Below are 19547 nucleotides of genomic sequence, written 5' to 3'. Positions count from 1 at the left end.
CAAGGCCTCGGGTCCGAATGGTCTGCCCATTGAGCTCTATAAACTCCAGCCGGACAAGATCGCTCCACACTTACGAGCCATGTTTGTGGAGGCGCGGGCGACGGGTTGTCTCCCGCTCGACCAGCGTCTGGCGACGATCGTGGTCATCCATAAAGATGGCAAGCCTAGAAACAGGTGCAGTTCATACAGGCCGATCTCGCTCCTTAATGCTGAGCCGAAGATCCTTGCTAAAATCCTCGCAAATCGGCTAGTCAGGGTGGTCGGTGACCTGATCCACCCCGACCAATCTGGATTCATCCCACATCGTAATACTGCGTTGAATCTCAGGCGCATTCATGGGGTGATCGCACGGGTCGGGACGATGCGGGAACCGGCCGTGGTGGCTGCGCTCGACGCAACGATGGCATTCGACGCGGTTGAGTGGGCCTATTTGTGGGCCGCACTCGCGAAGTTCGGCTTCGGGCCCGGATTTGTGGGCTGGGTGAGGCTCTTATACGAAGGACCTCTCGCCAAAGTTGCGGTTAACAGGAGGGCCTCCAGCCCCTTCGACTTGGGAAGGGGTACCAGGCAGGGTTGTCCCCTCTCGCCGCTGTTGTTCGCTCTCGCCCTTGAGCCGCTAGCGGCATGGATACGGTGGCACCCAGACGTGAGGGGGATTCGCTGGTCCCCCGACCACGAGGACCGCATTTCCCTCTATGCCGACGACATTCTGCTCTATCTTACCTCACCCCGGAAGTCCCTTATAGTTGTCTGCGACATCTTGACTTCCTTCGGGAGGAACTCGGGGCTCACCATCAACTGGGGTAAGTCATATCTGTATGCCCTGTGTGGAGACGCTCCGATTCCCCCGCGGAATTGCCAGATCCAGATCGCCCGGGAGGGGTTTCTGTATCTTGGGATCTATATTTCGGCCGACCCCACGGTACGATATGAGCGAAACCTGCTCCCTCCGCTGGCGCGCCTGCGGCGGGACGTGGCGGGCTGGAGGCGGCTGCCGCTTTCCCTCCTCGGTCGTGCGGCGCTATTTAAAATGATGTCGCTTCCCCGTTTCCTCTATGCCCTGCAGAACACCCAGGAGCTGGTTCCGGCCAGTTATTTTCGGGAGGTCGAGAGTCTACAGCGTTCGCTGCTGTGGGACGGCCGCCCGCGTATAGCGATAGCAAAATTAACTCTCCCTTGGTACGACGGGGGTATCGCGCTCCCCGATATCCGGAGATACTATTGGGCCTCCCAACTGAGCGCGATCAATCACGGAGTCTATGGTCCTGCGCTTAGCCCCGGCTTTGCTATGGACCGGTGGCTGCTGCGGGGTGGTGGCTACCCTAGAGCACTCTATTCAAGGGCCCCGGCTGGGTCCCTCACGGGGCCGACCGGGGTGGCGGTGCACGTGTGGAAGGCAGTCACGAACTCCCTGGGGTGGAAGGATAGACTCACACTGGCCACTCCGTTGTTTGACTCGGACATGCTGGGGAAACTCTGGCATTCTAAGGGTTTCGACAAATGGGACCTGATTGGTATCTCCAGGGTGGGGGACATGCTGGCCAAGGGGCGGATTAAATCATTTACAGAACTGCAGACGGAATACGCGCTAGAGGGCACGGAATACTTCCGGTACGCGCAGGTACGCCATGCTCTGCGGTCGGTCCTCGTTGAAGGGGAGAAGGTGCCCGAATCCTCTCCGTTGGAGGACCGGATCTTGGACGGCCATGTGCCGGAGAGCACAATCTCCCTCATTTACAAAAAGCTGGTGAACGTCCGTACCGATCTCCTCCTGGGGGTGCGGGACCAGTGGACTAGAGACGGTCTTGAGCTGGACGATGAGGACTGGCAGTACGCTGTCTCCTCCCCGAAAGAGGTTGCCATCCCCGCCAGGTTGCGGCTGGTCCAGCTTAAGATACTTCATAGAGTCTATGTCACTGGCCCCCGGTTGGTCCACATGGGTTTCTCCGAGGATGGGCTGTGTAAGAGGGGCTGCGGGATGGTGGGCACCTTTCTGCACATTATATGGGAGTGTGGTGTGATTGCGGAACTGTGGAAGCAGATTCACGTAGTGATGCAGGAGGTCACGGGTATTGTGTTGCACTCAGAGGCGCGGCGCTGTCTCTTGAACGTGTGGGGCCCTGCAGACTATGATGCTGCGCAGACTCAATGGGTGACCCTTGGTAATATGGTGGCCAAGCGGGATATTGCACGATTGTGGGGATCCCCTAGCCCGCCCACCCTGGATGCATGGAAGGATAACATGGACTGGTGCATGTTTCAGGAGAAAACTGTGTATTGTGCACGGGGGAGGCCCAAGAAATGGCATAAGGTGTGGGGGGGTTGGAACCAGTATAGGGGGTACATCTGCCTGCCTCCTGCCACTGACCCACCAGAGGAGCACCTTTCCCCCTAGCCCCACTTCCGACTTGAGATTTGCTGGTGAAAACCGATAGAAAGTTAGTGCCTCTGCCTCTCCCTCCCCTCCGCACTTGAGGGTTGCTCTGATGTTGGATATGGGGCCGCTTCACCGGTGGGACCTGACGCGAACGCATGATGCATATTGCCTTGCTTGTTATGTTTTACTTTAACAAAACTGAAACCTTCTTTCCTCTCCTGATTGAAAGCTATAGAAGACTGCACATGTTGACTGACGAGCTGCCGAACCTCCGGGTTGTCGGCTGAATAGCTGTGTATCTGAAATATCCGAATAAAGGTTTTCACAAAAAAAAAAAAAAAAAGAGTGTACAGGGGGTAAGCCTGGGGGCTAGCTGTTTTGACTTCCTGCGTGTTCTGTAAATTGAATAAGGGTGGCAAAACCGATGTCGAAGATAATGCTAACGCTGTGAAGGGTGGCGGCTTTTGGGACGGCAGTAGAGACTTTTGAGTTTCCAGATCACTATCCTCAAGGCTCCTGTTTGAGCCAAACAATTAATGCTTGCATTGTGCTTGACATGGGACGACGAAAAGTTGACTTGATAATCATGGGAAGCTGGCCTTGTGTTAGCTGCCACTGTGACTGATATTTTTTGCAAACAGCGGCTATGCTTGGTTTCGGCAAGGGACACCACAATCTTTTATTTTAAATATAATTTCGTTGGTCTCTTCCAGTTCTTTTTTGGTAATACTAGTATGAGATCTTCTTTGGTGTTTAGATCGATAAGGGAAATAGTTTGCTGAGGTTAAACTCTGGAAGTAGCTCACATTTTTGCAGGGTTCTATCCTTGCATTATCTATATGTTGGAGATGTAAAAGCTCACTTGGATTGCCATCGGGTAGTAGAGTTTCTGTGACAAGTGGGAAATGGTCAATAGGAAATTCTGCATTGGTGAGGTCACCGACTGAGAGTGTGGAGATGGTTCAGTTTGTTTACCAGTTGACTTACAAGACAGCCCACCTTCATCCGACGATAGGTCAAAATGCGTGTGGGGCAAGAGATAGCCTACAATGGCCTACTGTTAACCGTAGCCGCAGTGATGACTACAATTGTTTGTTTGCGTGCCAATGTTAGTTTTACTCAGGCGCCCAAACAACTTAATGCGTTCAGTTAGAGGCTTCACTGTTGGGAAATCAACCTCTTCTACTTTAGATATAATTGTTTGACACAAATCCAGGCATATCCATTGTGGTGGAGGTACGGCTTCTTGAATTTGACTAATTAAGACATTCAGACCTTGACGTTTTACAACAATCCCTTCCACTTGAGAATGGAGCCCGAAAATGGCCATTATCTGCAATTCCATAATCAAACTGTGCCTGGAGAGGGCTGAAATCATTATATTTAATGCTGCAGAAAGTTAATACCAATTGGAAGAATCATTATTTACATACTTTGAGCTATTTATTTCGACCTCAGGTTAAAAGAGATCATTCCATGGTTCGTTGGTGCTGAAATCTATAAGCTCCTCATTTGTGACATTCTAAGGGCTCATGGTGGCCTCAGAATCGGGAGCCGAAAGGATATTACCTGACAGGTTTAAATTTAACTGCACTGGGGGTGATGGCCATCATCAGCTTTGGGTCTCCTTGATAGTTAGATGGCAGTAGCAGAGAAAGTGATCACATTGTAAATGGTATGAGTAACGATGACCTTGTAGTGGGGACTGAAACTGAATCAAGCTGAGGTCGCTGTGCGGGATCATAGAAAGTTGACTTTGCACTGGTTCTTTGCCTGGAAGTATTGTTCCTGTTCAGATGGCGCCCGTCCTTTAAGTTCCCTTTGTCCCTTCTCATACACACGCCCATGCTTTTTGAAGCCGTGGAATTATGCATGATGTGCATCATAGCTCTGTAGCTATGATAAAAATGTGAGGTTATGAAGCAGAGATAAAACATGGGAATTTACAAGAGCGTTCCTGAAGGGAGTGGTACACTGACAGGTCTTACTATGTTACACCTTAGTGGAGTTAAACACTTTACCGTGTCTTTCTTCAGGCGACATCACCCAACTCTAAGCGATTCAGCCTAGGGCTGCAAGGGGGGACTTTAATTACGCATTAAGACGAATGTAAACAGATGGAGTTAGTAGACAGTAGTCATCCGTTGGGCCACTCATGGCCTCGGCTCTCACTCCCTTGAGTTGCTTACACAATCATAAAGTGTGCAATGTATGCACAAGATTTCCTTTTATGGTCCTGTAAAATATACAAGGTTGTGGGCACTCTCCTTACCACCAGCCATTTAAGGTGCCTCGCTTGCCGCAGTGGTGTAGTATTGGCATGGGCTGTGTGTGTGCAATGCGGGCTAAGTGGACTATGCAAGCAATGCAGCAATTCAGGAGGACCGGGTCACACAGGATCTATACTTCCACAGTGGGCGCACAGGCTTCTCAGGCAAGCGCAAGATGCATCGGCCTAACGCCGGCTGCCACCGTGCAGAGCAGTGAGCCTAGTGCTCTTACAGCCATGCTGCCACTGCTGCTGACCGCCGCTTACTGTCTACCGCTTATCGTGTATTGTGCCACCATGGCCAACCTATGGGAGTTTTCCCCTCTCCACTCCTACTGCCTAGTTGTCAAGGACTGGGGCCACCCGGGACCCTCCGTCCGCTGCCTGCTGCCGCCACAATCTCCACCTTCCTCCTTTGCCTTTACCTAGATAAATTATGGTGTTTTCTCTGGCAACAGCACAGATAGGAGGAAGCAGTCATTAACATACATGGATTTTCAGGTCTGGCTTCATGGTGCAAGCCTGATCTATTGGCATTGCTAATGCTTGTTATTATTTGAATGAGTTGAATCCAGAAGCTTAAAAGTGTGAACACAGGATGAACCGAGAACTAAGGGTCGGTTTTAAAAACATAACGAGGCACACTTTTTATTACAAGAAGTGTGTAAAAGTAGGCTTGCTTTCTGCTGAAGCTTCAATTTGATATTTAAATCTATTTACTCTGGGAGGTAGAAAGGACAATGTTAATTAAGTGGTATTTCAGTGCTTCCATTCTATAGCATTTGGATTTATTTTATATCAATGTACGTTAAAATTTCAAAATCGCATCATAATGCCACATGATGTTGCAGAATTTGCGTTTCCTTGGTGACTGACTGACTTACTTATAAAGCGCTCGATTGCCGAGGCGTCTTGGCGCTAGGGTGACTTGTTGCCATTGCACAGGCTTGCCTAGGTTAGTAATGAGGGAAGAGCCAGGTCTTGACCAATTTCCTAAACAATAGCCTGTTAGACTGTAGTCTAATAGTAGTAGGAAGCGTGTTCCATAGTTTCGCTGCTCGGTGGGAGAGGCTGTATTATTTTGTCAAAAGTGCTGTTGTGATCTGATCCTTCAGTGCCATACGGTTCGCATGGACATGGTATAACCAGCTGGCATCACCCAGCTTCAAGAAGAGTGGGATTCTGAGGGAGAGGAGGCGTTCCCTGGGGCAGCCATGAAAGAGGCAGACAAGGTGATTTCTAAGAAGCAGGCTAGGAGATGATTAAAGTTGAAATGCTACTGTATGCCTACAATGAAATGGCTGCTTCATTATGTAGGTGCATACGTATCATTAGGCAGGAATGAACGTTTACATCCTTGGGTGATAACTGCATATTAGAACACTGAAGGAAGTGACATCACTGAATTTGCCATTGTCCATCTGGACAGGATGGAACATTACTGGGTTTCTTACCAAAAATTGCCTTTAAAAGAAGAAGCCGAGATAGAGAATTTGATCTCCCATCACCCATCAGCACGGGAAATGACCTCATAGCATCCTGCACTCTTCCTCCCTCTCAGGACCTACTTAATGGCGACTGCAACACAGACGCGAGTAGCAGGCGTGGCACTGGCATGCCAAAGGCACACCACATGCAAGCATGCCTGCCTGCCCCCATCCCCACCTGGTCTGCACCCAGTGCCAGTAACCCTTGTCTGATCACTGCGCAGCGATACTCTGCAGAACTCCTTAGGTCGCTAGACCTCAGATGCCATTCCCTCAACTGCTGCCGCGCCTCACACCATGGTAGGAGCTTTCACCTGCACCTACTGCTGGTTCTCTAGCAACGACCCACTCACACTGCCCCTACAAAAATACTAACAATGCCCTCAACACCCCTTCCAAATACATGCCAGACAAACACTAACAACGCCTAAATCCCTACTCTACCCTACCCACAACCCAGGCCACAGCAGGCCCGCACATCAACACCTGCCCACATACATGCTTCTCAACACTCGATCACTCAACAAAGGCACAACCGAAATATAGTACCTTCTGAGCAGCAACGCACCCAACATCCTCTTCATCACAGAGACCTTGCTCAACCCCTCATCGGCTTTCCACATCGCCATGGCAATCTGAGCGGGCTATGAGATCCCTTGACAGGACCACCTTCACAAGCCAGGAGGAGGTCTCGCTATCATCAATCCATCAAACACACAGCATCCACAGAGAACACCACCCTATTTATGAAACACCTGCACACTGGATGCGAGCCAACTGCCTGAAGTTCAACTCTGACAAAACGGAAGTACTGGTCTTCTACAACAAGTCTTCCCAATGGGACTCCACCTGGTAGCAAAACTGAAGAACACCCATTTTCCAACATTGTACCCAAGACAAGGAACAGCCTCCATCAACACATCAGAGCCTCCTCCTCACTTCCTGAGTCCCACAAGAAGCTTAAGACCTGGCTCTTCATATAACCACCTTTGGGACCAGACACCTATACACCGGCCCAGACCCCTGTATACTCTGTCGATGATTAGTGTGCTATACTAATCAACAGAACATAACATAACCAAGATGCAGAAAGGGTGACTTGAATCCTTGAAAGGTAGTATAAACTTTTCATTGATGTGACCACAAGAATGGTGCAAGGATTTTCATTGCTCAAGATAAAATAGCCTTCTTTTCTCCTAAACTGCTTTTCACTCACTGATGAAATGACAATTTTTCCAGTAATTAGATAAGGGTGGCCCCTGAATGCTGCAGAATGTCCTTGCCTTATGGAACCATCTGTCCCGCATAACCCTCATTTGTTTTTAGTACCCCAGTTTAAATACTATCCGTCTACTAAGGTGTTTAAAAATCTAATGAATTGACCAGGACCACCAGTTTACCCAACACCCAACCCACTTTGAAATATTTTTTTTAACTACCTGGTGTTCAGATGGATTAAGTTCAACCCCCTGTCTTTATTTGATGTCCACGGGAATGGGGTGCTGAACATCCAGCCCTAAGTCAGACCATATACACTTAGATATAACACAACTGTCCTAATTCAGGAGATGTTACAGAATGCCCAGAAGCAGAACAAGACCTCATTCGAAGCACCAACCCTAATGGTGCAACATCCTGTGACGACCTAGCACCTGAAACTGAATTCAAAACAGGAGCAAGGAGGACTGGAGGACTTCCTACATTCAAATGACAACTGGAATCTGGATAAGAGGAAGGAAGGTTTAAAAGCCAGCAGCACAAAACACCATGAGTCAAACCAAGAAGGGACCGATAACCCCATCTTCAACTGGCTGCATATTGTTTCAGTCTTTCTTCAGGATTCCTTTAATCATGAGCTGTGGGCATTAAAAGTACCCCTTAGGTGAGGGGATGGAGCCAATACAACATTAGTTCTCCTCTGGCATCAGTAAGTAAACAGCAGTTTATCTAAGGCCAAGTGCCCTGATTGCCCACACAAGAAATGAGTGTTATTTTCACACACAAAGTTTGTTCATGGCCCAAGAAGAACAGTTGTTTCAAACAATTATTCGAGTTATACCAAAAGTCCTGATGCAACTCGAGGAACTGATTCACGTTTACTGGAGGGAGGGAGATATATATATATATATATATATTATCTACTGGCGGTCGCCAGTAGATAGTTATAGTTAGGACCGTGTTTCCATAGGAAATCTGAAAATTCTATTTTTAATAACTTTGGCGCCGGTTGACGAATCCTCGAGAAATTTTCAAAACTAATGGGGCGCTCCGCTCAGCTCCTACCCTGAAAGTCTCGGGGTGATTCGTCAAGCGGGGGCTGAGAAAAAAGGGGAGTCCCAAAACGCGTTTTCCCCATGCATTTTCCCATAGGACCTTTAGTCGAAGGTACAGCCCGAACGGCTGAACAGAATTACTTGAAATTTGACAAAGAGGTAGTCCTCAGGTCAGGGATGTGCCTTTTGCATATATGGAGTCAATCTGTTCAGTAGTTCCTGAGAAAATTGCAGTTAAAAGTACATAAATATCTACAGGCGCGCACCATGCGCGCACGGTGCCGTGCGCGAGCGTAATTCTGATTGGTGGTTTCATGTCAGTCAACGTTCGAATCGGTCGAAATCAGGAAGTGTCGGCCGCCATTTTGTGTGTTTTGTGTGTGACAGTGAAAAAGAAAGGCGGAGAACGTGAAAAGGAGGCAGGGTAGAGAGTTCCTGACCCCCTAGCCTTTGTCAGGGGGTCCCTGAAGGACCCCGAAGGGTGAAAAAAGCATTTTTTTTTTTTAAATCGCGGGGTGTGGTAAAAAACCTTAAAAATAAATAAATAAATATATAAAAAATATAATAAAACATACATAACTTACCATTTAAAAAACCTTACAAATTCACTTAAAAAACCATAGGTTTCACACACGTTATAGTTAGGAATTAGCATTTAAAAAACCTTGCAAATTCACTTAAAAAACCATAGGTTTCACACATGTTATAGTTAGCTGGACATTTCACTCGTAAAAAACCATTGAAATTTCCCCGTTATAGTTAGTTCAGATAACTATAACTCGCGCAACCGCCACTCTATCACAAGGATGATGTCATCAGTGATGTCATGAGTGATGCCACTGACCATGTCATGAGTGATGTAATATGTGACGTCATGAGCAGTGGATTGCGGGCGAGGTTTGCAAACCAGAATAACTGCAGCAGCTCTAATATTATGTGAATATTAATTAGAATTTGCGTTAAGGTCTCTGCAAAATAAATCTACCACTGAGGAGTTCTAACGTTTGCAGCCTCCAGTTTCTTGTGAATTTTTTTATACTCTGTGTACCATTTCATTCCTCATGCGTGTAATCATGCAGAGCTTTTGCAACCTAAGAGCCCTGGTGAGTGTATCATTTAAATTGAGATCTTGTTGGAGGAATGGAGAATCTGTGTATGCCAGAGCAGTCATATTTCTTAGGGTTTAAGGGACAGGTGTTCTTTAGTTCCTACCTCGGTTACCCTGTTTCTTTTGTCCATCCACTTCCTATCATATTCTGCCTTCTTCAGTTGCTTCTGAGGAATGGAACAAAGATATATCTCAGACAATTAGAAACCATAGTCCCTGGGTATCGAAAGGCAAATGGCGACTTACAATATGTATTATTAAAGAATTTAAGCAGCCTATAAATTCAGGGCATCTAACCCTCAAAAGTGAGACAAGGTCATTGTTGACTGATACTTCAAACCACAGATTCTTCACCTTGTACATATCCCCAGAAGCCAGACTGGATCCAAAAATCAGTGCTCCTGCGCACTAGTAGTGGCAGCATGCCACTCCGCATTGACTGCGTTTGCTCAGGAAGTAACGTGCAAAGCTGAATATAAGCACCACCCATGCACTCTGATGTCAGTTCTTTTCCTCCCACAACATCAGACTTGGATCCGGTGCTTCACTCCTCTGTTTCTTCACTCTATGAAGTGATTTTTTCCTCTGACTCTTTCTAACATACAAGGGAACATGTCACCCCAAAGAGTACAGTGATTAAGCCTTGTAGGCACTGTTGCAAACAGATGTCTGTGACATATCCCCACAAGGTATGTGTGTGGTGTTTGGGTTCGGTGCATTACTCCAAGGCCTGTGACTATTGCACTCAGATGAATCCAAAAGACACCAGGAACATAAAGCAAAGCTCTACATGGTGAAACGCCACAAGATTAGGTCAAAATCAAGAGTGCGGATCCACTCTCGAAGTCGTTCATAAGGCAGATCTTCATGGACAAAGTATTCTGGTAAATCCAAGAAAAAACATAAGAAGTCCAAGCGGTACTCTGCTCCTTCCCATCACTCTTTTTCTCCAGAGAAGGTGCAAGGGCATCACTGTGCTTCCAGGTTTCACTCCTGTTCCACCGAGGAGCCAATTCCAATTTTGGTTCTGATGTACCCTGATTTCCCAGGTCTGTTGGTGACACTGCAGTATGTCAAAGTTTTTTGAGAGGTCATGCTGTACATCTTTTGCACACTTCTGGCCCCACCTTGGTGCAATCTGTGCCCCTTGAACCCACTTCAGGGTCCGCATTGACATTGACTTCGGGTCTGGCACCGAAATCAACGCCAATCCCTTGGACGCCAAACCAATGCAGCTAGTGCTGGAGGCACTACAGCCTATTGTGGTATCTGACTCCGGGCTGAATGCTTCTCAACTGAGGCTGCTCCCGTATCTTGATGTGGCACAGCCAATACTCAATCCTTCAGACTCAGAACCTAGGGCCAGATGTACAAAGGTTTTTTGCAGGCACAAATGGGGTTTAGACCCATTTGCGCCTGCAAAAAACTAGTGGCTCATGTACTAATCCTATTTTGCGAGTCGCAAATCAATTTGCAACTTGCAAATTAGGATTAGCGACTCACTATTAGGAAGGGGAGTTCCAAGGGCATCCCTTTCGAATAGCAACTCCTTAAGCTATGTAGGAATGTTTTGCGACCGGAATTGCGGTCACAAAACACTCGCAGTTTACCACCCTTCTCAGAAGGGTGGTAAAGCACTCACAAACGGGAAGGGGTCCCCAGGGGAACCCTTCTCATTTGTGAATGCATGCGCAAATATTTTTTAAGGGCAGGCAGTGGTCCCAGGGACCACTGCCTGCCCTTAAAAAATGAAACTGAAATGTTTTATTTTTATTTTTTAAATGCATCCTGTTTTTCTTGAAGGAAAAAGGGGTGCATTTTTTTAAACTGCTTTATTTAAAAGTAGTCCCAGACATGGAGGTCTGCTGGCCCCAGCAGGCCACCATTGCTGGGAGTTCCAGCCATTCCCAATGGGGTCGCAAATTGCGACAAGCCTCTTTAATATGCAATGAGGCATGCAATTTGCGACCCCATTGGGAACCGCAAACAGTGTCTCAGACACTGTTGTGCATCGCAATAAACGAGTCGTAAATGCTAAGCAATTTGCGACTCGCTAATTGGCAGGTCATACATCTGGGTGAGAATTCCCAAGATAAAGGAGTTAATCCGTTCTCTCTGTTTGTCTTGACTCGCTCAATCTGTGAGCGAGTCAAGACAAACAGAGAGAACGGATTAACTCCTTTATCTTGGGAATTCTCACCCAGAAAAACGTAATCGAGAGTCACTGTGCGGCTGCACTTTGAATTGAATATTCTTCACGACCCGCTCGTTGCGGACTATTTACCGATGGGAATAGCCATCTGGTCAGCCCAGTCATGGCACCAGGAATAGGTTGCCCTTCCGCCGTGTCCTGATGAAGACCCGCGAGCTGAGGTTTCAAACCACCCTCTTCGCATAAGTCGGGTCGAAACATCGACGCCTACCCCCATCAAGAACCTGTACCTCAAATACACCTCCTTGACCCTTGCCTTTGATAGTGCATCGTTGCATGGATATTTATAGAAAAAGATTATCTAAATGTCTACTGTATATGAATTTGGACAGGTCTCATCGTACTGGGTGGCGCTGTGAATCAAGATCCAGTACCTATATTGAATAGATAACCAAGTTGACTATCTACAACTTCTTTTCTCTCTCCCATCTATTTTAAAGCACCAGCACTTTTTCCCCTGTTACACCTTTTCCTATCAATCGGCAACCTATTTGAAAATTTCGGATGACGTGTTATTGTCTTTACCCAACGTTAATGTATTTATGAATAATTAAGTCAAAAACACTTGAACTGAACTGTATGTTGGTGTTGTTTTGTCCCCTTTTCTTTTTAGGGTGCTAATTAAGGACGAATTTATGTTGATTGATGTATTGATTACTAGCTGTTGACTTCCCAGCCGGCATTAATTTGAAAACTTTTGTAGATCGTTTTCCGTTGCAACACAATTGGGTCCAGGACCAATTATTTTTAATAGCATACTGTACCCAATTCATGTGGCCTCATTTGGATTTCCCCATTATTATGTAATGGTGACCATCAAGGGAAGGCTGGTTAAGACTGTCACGGACAACACCACCGCCATGTGGTACAGCAACAAGCAAGGCAGGGAGGGGTCTTGGATTTTGTGGCATGAGGCTCTTTGTCTCTGGAACCGACTGAATCATCAGGGCATTTCCCTATTTCCTAAATGAGAAGCCATCTAGCAGGCTGTTTAAACGCCAGGGCAGAAGAGTTCAGCTGCTGAAGCCTAGCAGATCACAAATGACAGTTACTCCTGGAGGTGGCGCAAGGCGTCTTCCATTAATAGGGAATACCCTGCCAAGAACGCACAGTGTAATACTTTGTGTGCTGGAGTTTCCAATAAGGTTTTGCCTCAGAAACGCATTACACATGCAATGGAGCACAGGACTCTTGTACACCTCTCCGACATTACCTTTCCTGGCCTGAGTGCTGAAGAAGATCAGGTATGACCGAGTAATCCTAGTTGCTCCAGAAAGTGCAAGGAGAGCATGGTACCTGGAACTTCTGGGCCTGAACATCTGTCCTCTGGTCAGGCTATGGCTTCTGGAGGATCTTCTGATGCAGCAGCAGGGCGTGCGCAACCCACACCTCTGTGCGTGGATAGTGGTGACATTTGATGTCCTTTGAACTCCCTCCTGAAGTCATTGACATCATTCTTGCAGCTAGGCATCCTTCCATGAAATCTGTATGCGGGGTGCTGGTATAAGTTTATGGCTTGGTGTTTTACCCGCCTGACGGACCCATTGCAAGCCACACCGTCAGATGTATTGATAGTTTTGTTCTTGTCACAGCAGGGACTTGCTGTAGGGACTGTTAAAGATTACTTGTCTGCCCTTTCATATTTACTGGACCAGCTGCCCTTATTCAAAATACCCACTGTGATATGTTTTCGTAAAGGTTTTCAACCTATGTTTCCTCCAAAGTCCTTTGTGATGCCAGTCTTCCAGCTTTGTTTGCTCCACATCATCCCACAAAAGAGGAAGAGAGATGCCATTGCTTGAACCCCAAGAGAGCCCTCAGGTTTTTTATCGACCACACCAAGGAATATCAGGTAGACAATTAGCGCTTTGTAGGATTCTCTGGGGTGAAAAAGTGCAAGGTGATGCTGAAGCAGATCATCTTCCATTGGATAGTCCATTGTATTAAGATCTGCTCATTCCACCAGAGCTAAGGCTGCTATCACTGCATTCACACACAGAGTGCCTGTCCTAGATACCTGCCAGGCAGATACATGGGAATCAGCACACAGGTTCACAAAGCACTACTGTCTTGACTGTCAGGTCGGTGTCGAGATGGCCATTTTGTCCAGTTGGTCCTGCAAGACTTTTTGATCTGAGCCATTTCACACACCCACCACATAGTGAGATATTGCTTTAGGAGCAATTTGCAAGGTGAGGATCTGCTGTTAGAAGTATCTATCAGAAGAACAAGTTACTTACCTTTGCTAATGCTCCTTCTGGTGGATACTCTGTCCAACTGCAGATTCCTCACTGCCGTCCCACCTCCCTGTTCCATCTAAAAAGATCCTAATTTAGGAATCTGCACGTTGATTCTCATACTTCACAGATGGATTCCATGTCTGAAAGTGCAGACAAGCTTAATAAAAATCTGAGGTCAGCACACATGGGTGGAGCTTTTATGCGGCTTTACACGTCGCTTCTGGGACATACTGGAGTTGATGTGGAGGCATGCAGTGCCCCCAACTGACACGCAGAAGACTGATTTTTGAGTTTCTGGATCCAGCCTGGCACCTGGGGATATTCGCATGGTGAGTAATCTGGGATTAAATAGAGTATCCACTAGAAAGAGCATTACCAAAGGTAACTTGTTCATTTTGACCACCCCAGGTGAAATCACACCTTACCACAACCACAACCCTCACTGGGATTAGGGCAGTGTTTTATAGTTTTGTGATCATTCTGTTTCCCCTGCTTTTTGTACCCAGATGGTGGCCTAGAACTACATGCCACGTCATCGCTGTGGATCCACTAAAGTTGTAGGAAAACCGGAAAACAGTTGGTTTATCAGCCCTTCACTGCCCGCAGCCACTGCACCCTACCCAACCTATCTGCAAAAACAGCTCCAGCCCTCACAGGCACACCTCATGAACTGCACCCCCCTTTACACTCCTTCCTACCTGCAGACATTTCACAACCACATTTCTACTTGCAGAACATTCACCAGATTAAACCTGAACCCCTTACGTGAGCCACACCAGCCCCCCTACCTAGGGGAGCTACACCAGCTCTAACTTCAGGTGGTGAGCACGCCCCCCACCTGCAGGAGTTGCACCAGTCGGCTGTCCGTCTTGCAAGAGGAGATTTCAGACAGGATCAGGTACAACAGCCCTGCATGGAGAAAAGGAAAGGTGATTAATATCAAGGAAAGGTGAGAGGAGAAGGAAAATACAGCAGTGGCTTCTACACCAATACCGTATGATCGCCAAGTAACCACCCCTGAGTCAGATATGTCTGGCCTGGCCAAAAGATTAAATAAATAATCATGCAACCTCACTAATGCAAGATCCACATCGAAAAATATCTGTTTATTTTACATCAATTACCTAATCAAGGATGTGCATGTCTACTAGCTGTTTATAATTGAAACATGGCTAGTCGATGACAGCGCCAATCGTGCAAAAAGCAATTTCACCAGGGTGCAAAATTATTACAAGAACCTGTCTAAATAGTCCCTGCGCACCTTGCACCGTAACGTAATTTCCTGGCTTCTGAATCATTTACAGTTAAGCGCAACCACTACCTAATGCCATGTTCTTCCTGCTGCTCATCACACTGCCTCTTTGGTCCCCACCTTTTTCAACTCCGCCTTCTAAACTAATCATGTTGTCATGTAGGAATGTTGTTAGTATATGTGTGTATTAGTATGCTTTGATGGTGTTTTCTTTTACATGCAGTGAATAAAGCTGATTTTGACTTTGACTTTGAACTCCACCTTCACTCTCGCTCACTCCAACCTCGTCCTATTGGATGACTGTAACACATAGGTTAAGAAACCACGGGCCTGATGGACAAAGGCATTCTGCTAATGCAAAGACCGTGATTCCCAAAATCACGTGGCTGGCAACAGCAAAACGGCTTTTTGTTATGTTGATAACCTCTTTTCCGATTCTGTAACACTTTACCAAATTTTAAAATGGGTTAAGGAAGGGCACACTTAGGTTTAAGTCTATTTTAATGTAGCATTTGCATGTCAAATTAACAATACACATCTTGATATAAGCCTCACCATTAAACTTGTAATAATGCAACTTTTAGCCCCTATTAAGGAAAGAGAGAGAAAAGAAAAAACAACCCCCCCATCCCACCCCCTCTTCCCTCGCTGCCTCCCTAACCTTCGTCCTAGATAGTCAGCCAGTAGTCTGGTTGAGACCACGTGTTTTGCACAGCGTAGAACAAGGTGCCCTCCCTTACCGAGGGGTGTTTATGCTGCCATACATCTAGCAGCTTCTGTTCCAACAAAATGGTCTATAGGGAACTGGTGGCAGCTGATGTACAATTAATCAAGCTTGATTATTTATTAATTTGTTCCTGCAAAGTACAGTTAATTAAAGTCGCTACCCCAGAGCAGGGTCTGTGGCTCAGTTGTTCGGATCTGACCCCATAGGGTCATCTATATTCAGGTCATAATTATTAACTATAGGTATGTGTGTGAGCACATTGCACCCCACTCTTTTGAGTATCTACCTCGAGTTTTTATTGTTTTCTTTAAAACATAACAATACAGTCATCAGCAGGATATATAGGCAAGCAGGTGTTCATGTAACAAAAGTTTGATACAGCCTCATCTAGTAACAAGCGACAGAGTCATAACAGACATTTACAGTGGTGTACTCCAAATTACAATGGTACCAGGTGTCAGCAAAATCATCGTTAAACAAGTAAAGTAGCGACATCCAAGCATTCGTAGAGACTACTGTAGTAAATAACCCTGTCTCACAATTAAAATACTAAACTAAACTCCCTCTGATCCCAGCCCCCTCCCTGGCGTGCCAAACTTAGCAATGGCTGTATCCATATCTAGGTGCAATACAAGTAAATACAGTAAAAGTAGTCGTAATAAACATCAGGGAAATACCTCTATGCCAGACGCAGAGGATTTATGACTGCAGAGGGCGTATGCCTCAAGCTATAGATTAGGGATTAATCAAGTTGAATCAGCAGATCCAACAGCTACAGGGTCCACTTCCAAGTCAGTATCTGGTACTTTCAGCAATACTACTAATGTTTCCCAAGCCCGCGCTGCTTCTAGAGCTTTCTCACTATTTGTGCGCTTAGCAAGCTGTAATCTAACGGTTCCCTCGTTTTCCACCCATTTGAGTAAATTAGTCTTCCATCTCTGAACACTTGGGCCCTTCTTTGACTTCCAATGTGCTGTAATGTCTCTTTTAACTAGGAGAAGGCCCATGTCCAAAATAATGCTAGTGACGTTATTCTTTGATGTGTGGGGGTACCAGTGCAGCAGGCAGGGCCTATAGTGGGTTCCACATCTCTATCAGTGATTTAATTCTGTAGTGTTACTACCTCTTCCCAATAATTCTCCAGTTGAGGACAATCCCACATCATATGACGAAAATCAGCCCCCTTCGTATTACAACGTGGGCACATTGCCAAATTGGTATCCAAATATTTATTAATTTTGGCTGGGGTAAGGTATGCCTTGTGTAGGATGTAAAAATGCACCAGTTGAAAGTGGGCATTTCTAGAACTTTTCCACGCCAGTTCGACTAATTCAGCCCACTTTTTCTCAGGAATCTCATCACTCAGGTCCTCCGCCCACTTTAGTCGTAATGTCATTAACGGAGTCAGTGTGTCTTGGGTCATACGCCTATAAAGGCAGGTGACTGCTTCAAACGTACCTGCTGCTGATACTACATACTGGCAGGCCATTGATATTTGTGGTTCAAACAACCCCTTCCCCCAGTGTTTTTGAATGGCCGCAATGAGTGCCGAATGGAGCAAAAAACCACAGCGTGATAAGTCATACCATTCCTGCAATGTAGCAAAGGGAGCAAGGTGTTGTCCTCATATAAGTCCCCAAATATGTCAAACAGTGGTATTCCCATTGTACCCCATCTATAACTTGAGGACCACCATCCAATGATTGAGTATCTACCTTGATTATATATTTTGGAGCCCACTGGATTTAATCGTGCACCTGTCCATTGGATTGAATTGTGCACCTTTTTTTAATGAGGATCAACACCCCTCTGACGTAAAAGTATTATGATGGAACAAGGCAGTGGAATGCCCTTCTTTTAGCAAAGGCTGAGTCAATTTGCTCGGTAAGATGTGTCTCTTATAATAGAGCGATGCTAATATGATGTCTATCAAGAAAACCAAGTAGCTGGTGCATTTTGCGACGTTATGAAGTCCTCAGACATTCAGTGTTACAACTGATAGAGGCTTCTTCTCCAAACGTTTCCCATTAAAGTATTAAGTGGACTGATTGGTAGGTGAAGCTCTGGCAGATTATGCAACTTCACGTCAGCTATATGTCTCTAGACAATCAGCCATCCTATTCTGTTGCCCATACTGCAGAACAAGAAAATGTTAACACATCCAATTCCCCACCTCCCCATCCCACTCTGATAGCCAAAATCCACCAGGACATATAACCCTAGGACTCCCAACCCATTCCGCCCCATCTTGCCCAACTATTAAAGTAAACTAAAAGAGGGTTACTAAGAACACATTTGTGGGTAATACCCTCAGAAGGCACCATGAAATTCCACTCCTACCCATCCATTGTAAGCGGAGGGGGCAAGAGGGTAGGTGTTGAATCATCTACTGTGCATGGAAATATGTGAGTTGTGCGGTTATGGATATTATTGCAACTTATGGTCACATCTGAGTGGCCAGTACCCCCTTGGGACCCTGGTTTAGACCCACACTCCAAGTACCCCGCACTAGACTTATGCAGTACATTATTGGTCCACCATATTCAGGTGCGATGTGAAACCCAAGAGTACTACTTGCAGGTGTATATTAATCTGTGTCACTGTGTCCTGAGGGCGATGTTTAGGGCTCATCCTGAGAATCACACCGGCATCCATTACGTGATATTTCCTCAGGAATTCAGTTGCATACTGTGGAGATTGAAGGAAGTGCTGTTCGCCCTGGTGCGAAATCTTCAGATGGGCAGGATAAATCGTTACATATTGGATTTGGTATTTTTGTACATGCTTCTTGACTGTCATGAATTTTTATGCCTCCCCTCCTGCACCGCGGTAGTGAAATGTGGAAAAGGGAAATTGTGTGGCCACCATAGTTAAGGTCTCGGTTCTCATAACCCAGAGGCAAAGCAATATCCGTGTCTCAAAAACTGAGGTTAGCACTTGGGGAGAAGCAGAGGCTCCCAGGGGCGGTCTTGAGATGAGCAACTGGTGGGCCCCTTCCCCCACCAGGGGGCCCGGGAAGGCCTCCTGCATGAAAATCATCAACAGCATTCTTTCTGTGTAGTTCTACAGCCTGACAGTGTTGGCAAACTCAAAGATGTCCAGGATGTGAAGGTTATTACAACTGTTTCGCACCTCCAGCTCCTCGTTTTGGCATCAATGACATTTAGCACTTTTTCCATAATTAACATCTTTTCAAACGTAGTAGTTAGAGTACCCTCGGTGTCTAAGACTCTCTGCTCCAATGTTATTAGCCTCTTATCATGCTTCTTCAACTTTCATGAGATGGAGTCCATTCTCGGGTTCAAGGTATCTTTGGCAGGCGGGCAGGGCCTTCATCCCTTCCCTTCATGGTCAGTCCATCCAGAGTTTGACGTAAAATATGATGTGTTGTGGTAAGTCAACAAACAGGGACGAGTCAGGTCTCAAATTCTCTGTCGAGAAGCACTGACGCTCTGGGAATGGATGCATCAGCCAGTAGCCAACCATCTCATCAGCTCTCTGAACACCAGGGGCAGCATCCTAAGTGGCATCTCCATCTGAAGGTGTTTCAAGACAGGTTTGCATAGTGGGGCACCTCAGGTGGACCTCTTTGCTGCTCAGGG

At 46.4% G+C, this 19547-nt stretch overlaps 1 protein-coding gene across 1 annotated transcript in view; it reads right to left on the bottom strand.

The window, feature by feature from the left end:
- The window catches only part of LOC146833555 (uncharacterized), a 453674-nt gene that overhangs the window by 148803 nt on the left and 285324 nt on the right, over window positions 1-19547 (bottom strand). The window contains exons 6-7 of the mRNA XM_085600079.1: window positions 14805-14875; window positions 9619-9681 (exon numbers count right to left, since the gene is read on the bottom strand). Coding sequence (XP_085456205.1) covers window positions 9619-9681; window positions 14805-14875 — 134 coding nt within the window. The remainder of the gene's footprint in view (window positions 1-9618; window positions 9682-14804; window positions 14876-19547) is intronic.

The sequence above is a fragment of the Triturus cristatus genome, chromosome 4_2, assembly GCF_964204655.1.
Source record: "Triturus cristatus chromosome 4_2, aTriCri1.1, whole genome shotgun sequence".
Classification (NCBI taxonomy): Eukaryota; Metazoa; Chordata; class Amphibia; order Caudata; family Salamandridae; genus Triturus; species Triturus cristatus.
Note: the sequence above shows the minus strand (reverse complement) of the source record. Positions and strands in the feature narration are given on the sequence as shown.